Here is an 8,397-nt window from a genome sequence, read left to right as displayed (position 1 = left end):
CATTCTTTTTTGTTGTTATGAAGGACACTAGGATTTCATGTCAAAATGAAATTCTAGTCTGGAAGGTGACACTGAAGGCTAGACTGATCTCAAATGTATAGAACTCAGCTGGAACTCAGCTGTCCTAGTGTTACTTCCAACATTTTAACACTGTCTCATTTGACAATATCAAAACAGTCACAGTGCCCAGAATTCAGCTTTACATTTATACAGAATTTTTGGACCCAAGCTGTGGCTTGAAGGGATGAGAAAGGGGGAAGAAAAGCAGAATAATCCATTTTTTTGCCTTCCTTTTAAGACAAGGTCTTATGTAGCCCATTCTGGTATCACTTCCCTATGGAGCTGAGGATTACCTTGAATTCCTGATCATTCTGTCTCTACTTACCCATGTGCTGGAATCTCAGGCATATCTGTCTGACCAGATGAAAGGGAGACAAATCCGTGAAAGTTTAGAGTAAATATTTAGGGTATGGAATTAAGATAGGGTGAGCTAGACTTTTCCATTTAGGAAACTTTTGTTGTTGTTGTTTTTTGTTTTGTTTTTTTAAGAGGACATTTGAGTGGTTTGGGAACATTACATTAAAATAGTATTGTGACTTTTCACATTTGTTTTGGTGACAGCAGTAAAGTTGTGAGATATACATTATTCTAAGAACCACCTAAATTAAGGTTCTTTCGTGCGGTTGTACTTTCATTTCATCTGAAGTGACTGAATTCTGATCCCTACTGTGCTGCTAAACAAATAATTTGCTGTCCTGTTGGAATCTGAGCCACAACTATGCTAAAGTTCAGATGTGGTCAGGATTTTCTTTTAATGGTTCAACATAGTAAGGTTTTGTTCTTACTGACTTCTAGAACTAAGAGAATCCTTACCCATATAATGTATTCAATTAATGCCTATCAAAAATTTGATGGAGAAGTTAGCCTGGTGTCTTAATATTTGTCTATTCTGCCTGTCTGCTTCTTATTTTATTCCAGGAAATCAAAAAGTACTGACTTATCTGAAAGCTATCAGTTCTCAGCAAGTGTAGCATCTCTATAAGCAGTCCCCATCTGGAACACCAGGACAGGAAATTGTGCTTTAAGAGAAAGTGAGGCAAAACTATATAAACATATAAACAAATATGCATGAATGAGGTGGTATAGAGTAAACTAATAAAAATTGTAAGGTGCTCAAAATAGTGTGAGGTTTGGGAAATGGATGGAGAGACATTGGGAATAGTATCAAGTCTGAAGATGACAGGCAGCATGGTAGCTTACAAAATCAATATTTGCTTGTTTCCTTCCTTCCCTCCTCACCTCTCCTTTTTTTGGTTGTAAGGTAGCCAAGGATGGCCTTGAACATCTTTCTGATCCTCTTCCATAGTGGGTTATAGACTTGCACTAAATCACCTAGCTCAATTTAGTGATTTTTTCCAATCAAGATATTAAAAACTGATATGCCATACAATGAAATACATAGAACGCATAGCATAGATAAAAGTGCTTTTAGAAAATATTTTAAAATATACACGAGTATACAGCATATTAATTATACACAAAAAGTGCAAGTGCAACGAGCAGCCCACAAACTCCAGCTCCACATTGTTTTGCAAACTATTTCTCACTCCAGGTCCAGTCCAAAGTTTGAAAGCCTTTAGAACACATGCCTCCAAAGGATCTAGGTAAGGTAAATTCAAGGTCAAGTGAGATTCCCAATTTGCTCCCAACCTAGTTCACAGTGCTTAAGAAAGAGAGCGGAAATGGTGCATAGGGGAGGTATACTCAGTGAAGCCAAGCAAAAAAGGCCAGAGCACTTCAGGACTGGGAGGTGCTGAGTGTTTCCTTCATGGTTGGTCAAACTTGAGATACTGGAGATAATGGTTTGATACGTTTTTCTTAGGTTATAAGCCCAAATAACTTCCGCATTCCTTTTCCCAGGTCTACAAAAGTGAGGGGTTCGCTTGGCTCCTGCAGCTGGTCGCGCCCTGATATGATGCCGGTAAAAGAGCTTATTGTTACTAGCAGGGGCTCAGCACGGGGGAAATTGGGAAGCGCGGGGACGAAAGAACCGTGTTGTCCAATGGCGACTCAGATCGCGCTCTGTACAGCCTACCAGAGAGGGAAGAGGCCGCTCTGCACTTCAGGTTGCTCCTGCGGGCTTAAGTCTCAGGGTTCTGTTCAAGCCTCAGGGCCGGGTGCGGGGAGTGTTCTGTGTGGCCCCGCCCTCCGTTAAGCCTTAGCTTGGCTAAAGGCAGATGCTCCTCCCGTCGCCAACCACGTGACCCACCGCTCGGACCACCGCCCCCGCCGGGCGCTGACCCCGCCCCCGTGACGTCTCACAACCCTCAGATTGGCCTGCTGCTGGGCCTCCCTTTCTGTAGTCGCTCATTGGCCGGCCTGAAGACAGCGCCCCCCCTTGCCACGCCTCCTGAGGCCTCCGGGAATGTAGGGAGGGGCGGGGCCTGAGTCGGAGGGGCGGGGCGACGCGGCCCGGCGCGGGTAAAGGGGCTGCCTAAGAGCCCAGTGAGCCTTCAGCAGAAGCGCGGTGCTTGCCCTCCGCTCTCCCTGCTCCGCCCTCCGCAGCCCTCCACAGTCACCCCGGAGACCAGCCTGTTAAGCCTCGCTCTGAAGCTGACTGATTTGCCAAGGCGCGAAGAAAGCAGTTCTGGGGCCATTGGTTGGAGCAGTGGACCAGGGTACCAGCTCGACACGTTTTTTGGTGAGTCCGGGGTGACATCTTCTCAGCCCCCTGAACTGGGACACTAACTGGAGGACGGAAAGGCGGGGTGTTGCGTCCTCAGTCCGCGCCTCTTGTTCTCCTGGGCCCTAGCTGCTGGGGCAAGTAAGGGAGGCCAAAGAGGGGACCTACCATTCTGGGATTGCTCTGTCCTGGCCTGGGAAGATCTTAGCCTCCTAGGACCCCCACACCCCCGCAGTAGAGTTGAGCAGTCTCAGCCTTGGTGGTGGAGCCAGGTCATATATCAATAGGGAGATTCTTTACTCTTGGAGCATCCACACAGGGCAACCCCGGTGCAGTAGGGGACAGGTGGTCACATTGACACCGCTGTGGTCCTCCCTAGGAGCGTTTGGCCTGCTAGGCACAGGACGTCCTTGGATGGAGGGAAAGCTGTGTCACGGCTGTGGTAACCCAACATAGCGACCTTTCAAGCGGTAGAACGAATAAAGTATAGCATGCTGATGCATTGTCATCCTCTACCACAGAAATTGCAGAGGATAGGCTACTGAGGGGGTGGAGGAACATATTGGGAAACAGACACATTACAATGTTCTGTTATCTTTATTTCATTTCAAGAGCTTAATAATTTCAATTCTGATACTTTGACCATTCTCATCAGATATTGTCCACTCTGTTCGACTGTTTAATGTGACAGGGCCAGTCTACTTAGTATGCATGACGAGAATTACCAGAAAGAGGTGCTATTTAAATATCTCTTTGTTGTCTGTTTTGCAGTGAAGAAGTTTAGCACTTCTTTTCTTTCCTTTTTTTGTTTTTCTTTTGAGATAGGGGCTCTGCCTGTTCACACCAGAGAAGCCTGGAACTCGTGATCCTCCTGCCTCAGCCAGGCAAATGCTGGAATAACAGGCATGAGCCACTGCTTGCTCACAGCTAGGAAACTTGCTCTTGAAGTGATCTAGCATTCAGTTCAGTGAGATAATTTCAAAGTAATTTATGTGAATAGAGAGCTGCTAAAAGCCCATGCTTCAGTGGACATTTGACGAACCTGGAGTTGATGTAAATATTTAGTGATTAAATTACCTCTTTTATTTCTTTATCAAACACAACTTTTCTTCAATTCCTTATTTACTTTATACCCTTAGGGGTTGATGCCCTTGCCTGTAGCATGGTAGGCAGGCAGGCAGTCTGTCACTAAGCTACATCCCCAACTCTTCTGTGTTATATGGTGAGTGTGAGCCCATATACCTGTGTGTATGAGCAGCACCTGTGTGTGTTTTCTTCCACTCGCACTTGGCTAAAAACTGCATGATACTGTGATCATGAGAAGTCATTTTTTTTTTGTAATTGGGAAACTTTCAGTCCACTTTCAATTTAAATATGCCTTAAGGACAACCCTGGTTTGAGTTTCCTAATCATTGTTTCACATCTGCATTTTAAACTTTTTTGATAGCAAAAGGTAGGGTTCACTTTGTCTTACCTTCATATAAATGTTTATAAAGTAATCCTGAATCCTAAATAAGTCTGCTTGGCTGGATTTGATTAATATAAGCTGCAACAATAATATAGCTACAAAGTCATTATCTTTTTCTGAGCTTATTTAGACGTGGACTGTATAACTGGGGTTATTTTAATGTATTTATTTTATATGAGCGGCTATTTTGTCTACACGTTTATTTGTAAGTCATGTGTGCCTACTGCCCGAGGAGGCCAGAAGAGGGTGTCAGATCTCCTGGAATTTGAATTATAGACAATTGTGAACTACCCTGCGAATACTGGCAATCATATGAAGGTCTTTTGGAAGAGTACCCAGTGCTTTCAGCTGCTAAGCCATCTCTCCACAAGCTGATTATTTAAGACAGGATCTTGCTATATAGCTCAGGTTGTTAGTGACTCACTCTTAGCAGAGAGCGTCTGAAACTTGTAGGCAATTTTGCTCATCCCATAAGTACTACAAATTATGAGCATAAGCACAATCAGCCATTTTTGAATGTTGAAGCCATATTTGGAGAATTCTCACACCATGTGGGAGAGATGACCAGTGGAGGATAAAGGAAGCTTGTTCCCAATTCTTAATGATCTGATCTTCGCCCCTGGGGACCTACATGGTGGAATGAGAGAGACAACTCTCACAAACTTTCCTCTAACCTTCACATGTGTGCTATGGTATGCACACACACACCTCAAAAAGAAATAAATTTAATGCAAATAATTATAAAAATTCTCATGCTAATGGCTGTAGGGGCCAGACAGGTTGAAGGGGACAAGCACATTGGCATTAGTGTATCAGGCCAGATCTTCCATTTACTCCAATAAAAGATGGTGCTTTAGAGTCCCTGGCAAAACTTCCCTGCTTTTTTTGTCTCCAATTCATATGTGTTTAACAACTATTAACTCAAAGCATTGTGGAAAGCCAAGTAAAGTTTGACAATCGTTTCCAAGTATGTATAGCCTTGCCCTATATGAACGTGAGTAAAATAGTTTATAACTTTAAAGGTTTCCTTCTTGGCCAGGTTTATGAGCTTGCCTTCATTTGGGTTTTTCAGAGTGCTACCTTTGTAGTCCAAGCAGTCTTTTTTACCTACTCAGGTTTCTGGTCCTTCATGTTTTGTTACCTAAAGGCATGTTTTTTATATTGATAGGGAAAACAATTTATCAAGTTCATAATACTATATGGGGTTTTTAGTTTGTAACCTGAACAATATTAAGTTTCAAAGCTGGTATGGATGGTGTATATGTCTGAATCCCCATACATGGTAGATAGGCAGAAGGATGAGAAGTTGATATCCACTAGGTCAGCCTGGGCTATGTGAAACTGATGTAGAACAACACTGCCTGGCGGTGGTGTCACATACTTTTAATCCCTGAAGCAGAAGCAGGCAGATCTCTGAGTCAAAGGCCAGCCTGGTCTATGGAGTGATTTCAGGACAGCCAGAGCTACAAAGAGAAAAACCCAAACAAACAAAAATTATGTGTCAAACTGGGAATGTTTGGTCACTTGTAGAGCACTACCTAGGATATGTAAGGCCCTAGGTAGATACTTCATACTAAAAACATATGTTCAATTTCAGAAGATTCCTCTCTGCTTGGAAAAAGATGTATAAAAATTAGAAGTCTGATGTGGTGGCTTATCCTCTTTATTTTGTTTTGCTTTAGATGTGTGTGTGTGTGTGTGTGTGTGTGTGTGTGTGTGTGTGTGTGTGTGTGCATTTCACATGTATGTGGGTCCCTTTGGGGGACAAGGAATCACTGTAGCTGCATGATGCAGGAGGGCAGAACTGAAGTTGGGTCTTCTGGAAGAACCCCTAAACTATCTCTCCAGTCTTGGTGGTACACATTTGTAATCTCAGTGCTTAGAAACCTAAGGTAGGAAGATTGCTGAGGGTTCCCTGGGCTATTCTGTTGTAAGCCTACTTGAGCTACACAATGGGGCCATGTCTTAGAAAAGAAAACTAAATGCCAAATAATTGAAAATAAATGTTGACGGATAACATTGTGCATTCCTTAAGAAACAACTAAGAACTCCTAATTCAAAGGCCAAGTGGGTAAGTGGGAAAACTTGGGAATGGTTTAGCAAGGTAGCGTTTCCTTTGGTTGTAAACCACTCCCTGGGGAGTAGAGATAGTGGATTTGCTGAATAAGTGTTTCGATCACAAGGTGATTCCCAGGAGTTGTTCCTGTGTTACTGTTCCACGTTGTAATGATGACTCAAAATTCATTGCTTACCTTCTCAGGAAAGGGTGCAGTGTGTAGGAACTGTTATAGGAAGGAAGCTCACAAAGGTAAAGATATTTACACAATCTAATTGGTCTTCCTTTAATTTGCATATTTGAATTATTGGAGGCCAATGACCTCATTAAGCTTTCTTCTCTTTTCTATTAGTAAAAAAATCTATTAGTAGTAAAAAATATTTCTGTTCTTTCATCTAAGGTGACTCCTTTCTCTTACTCTATGTTGCCTATCTGTTTTTTATGATTTTATTCTACCTATAAATAATAGTTTAACTGCTCTCCTTAGTTTTCCCTTTACTCAGAGCTTTTCCTCTTCCTGTAGAACTTATTTTTATTTTTTGTGGTGCTGAAGATCAAATGTGAGCTTCACACATACTTAAGTAAGTGCTCTTTGATTTTAGTAGTAGACCCTCTAATTTATTCCCTGTTTTCATTACATGTATGGGCATTTTGCTTGCATTCTTATATGTGTACCACATGTATGCAATGCCCAAGGAAGCCAGAAGGGTCTGTCTGATCTCCGGGAACCTGAGTTACAGATGGTTGTAACCCACCATATGGGTACTAGGACTTGAACATGGGTCCCCCTAGAAGAACAAGTGTTCCGAACCACTGAAACACCTCCCTAGTCCTTTCCTTTTGATCACGTTTCTTTCTTTCAAATTTATTTCTTACATTTTATCTAGTTATTTACTGTATGTTAATATGTGTGCGTGCACACACACACACTCATTATGGCACTTGTGTGGAAGTCAGAGGACAACTTGTGAGAGCCACTTTTGTCGTTTTAGTTAATTTTTTTTTTCCGAGACAAAGTTATAGCCCTGACCCGGAACTCTGTCTAAACCACACCACCTTCTCTGCTTCCTAATGCTGGGACTGAAGGTGTGAACCACCACCACCTGGCTTGAGAGTTGCTTCTTTCTTTCCACCTGATAGGTCTGGTTGATTGAACTCAGATCATCCGGTTTGGTGGAACACACATTTCCCCACTGAGCCATTTCCTCCACCCCCATGTTTATTTCTCAACTTGTCTCAGAACTAAGTTTTGGGATCCGGTGCAACTGTTTTGTACTAGAGGAAAATCCCCAACTTGTCTGATAGGAAAGTGGACCTGTGTTGGCACATGGCTACACAGGTTGCAGCGTAGGGACTTCTTGGAAAGAGAATTAGTGTAACAGGTTTTAAGGAGGGGCAATTCCTCTACGAGAAAGAAGTTTCAGCTAAAGCAACTTCCTTCTTTACTTCGGTAACTTAATTTTTTCCCATTAAGTCAAATGTTTACAAAAAGTTTTGGAGAATGTTGTGACTTGCAATATGTCAAGGATATACTCTACTGTCATTTGATGGGGTGTAGTGTTCAGGGACATGCCTTTACCTGGGTGATGAGATTGTGACTGAGGATTTGAGCATTGGGCCCAAGGTCACATGCCACCTAATAACTGGTGGAACAAGAATTCAAGTCCAAGTCTTTTATACTCTGAGGCAGATTATACTACTGCTTGGAGAATGATGAAGACAGGAGAAATTGAGGGAGGACCCAACAAGTCACGTGTCACCTTTGATTATAGGATTAGAGCCATACATGAATGACTGTCCACCAAGAAAAATATTCTTACTAATTGGTTTCACAAGATATGAATAAATACTGCTTTGAGTAAGTCCTACAGGTTATGATCATTTTGTGACTCAGGTTCAGTGGGTCCTGGGTAGGGCTCAGGTGTGTCATTGTGGATAATGGTTGTGTAATCCGTTTGTTCCAACTGCCAGTGTTTATGAAGAATGACAAGAATTGTAGTTCCATGCTTACTTTGGCAAGAAACAGTGCCTTGGCCCCAGTTGTCTCATTATACTTAGAGATCTCAAAAGGCTTATAGGCAGGTTTCCCTCTATCTTTCTTTCTTTCTTTCTTTCTTCCTTTCTTTCTTCCTTTCTTTCTTTCTTTCTTTCTTTCTTTCTTCCTTCCTTCCTTCCTTCCTTCCTTCCTTC

At 42.4% G+C, this 8,397-nt stretch overlaps 1 protein-coding gene across 1 annotated transcript in view; it reads left to right on the top strand.

Annotated features, from left to right (window-relative positions):
* Positions 1-1,975: 1,975 nt before the first annotated feature.
* Positions 1,976-8,397, top strand: part of Gk (glycerol kinase) — a 76,238-nt gene continuing 69,816 nt past the window's right edge. The window contains exons 1-2 of the mRNA XM_032890222.1: positions 1,976-2,177; positions 2,631-2,701. Of these exons, the coding sequence (XP_032746113.1) occupies positions 1,976-2,177; positions 2,631-2,701 (273 nt within the window). The remainder of the gene's footprint in view (positions 2,178-2,630; positions 2,702-8,397) is intronic.

Source organism: Rattus rattus, chromosome X (genome assembly GCF_011064425.1).
Source record: "Rattus rattus isolate New Zealand chromosome X, Rrattus_CSIRO_v1, whole genome shotgun sequence".
NCBI lineage: Eukaryota > Metazoa > Chordata > Mammalia > Rodentia > Muridae > Rattus > Rattus rattus.
Note: the sequence above shows the minus strand (reverse complement) of the source record. Positions and strands in the feature narration are given on the sequence as shown.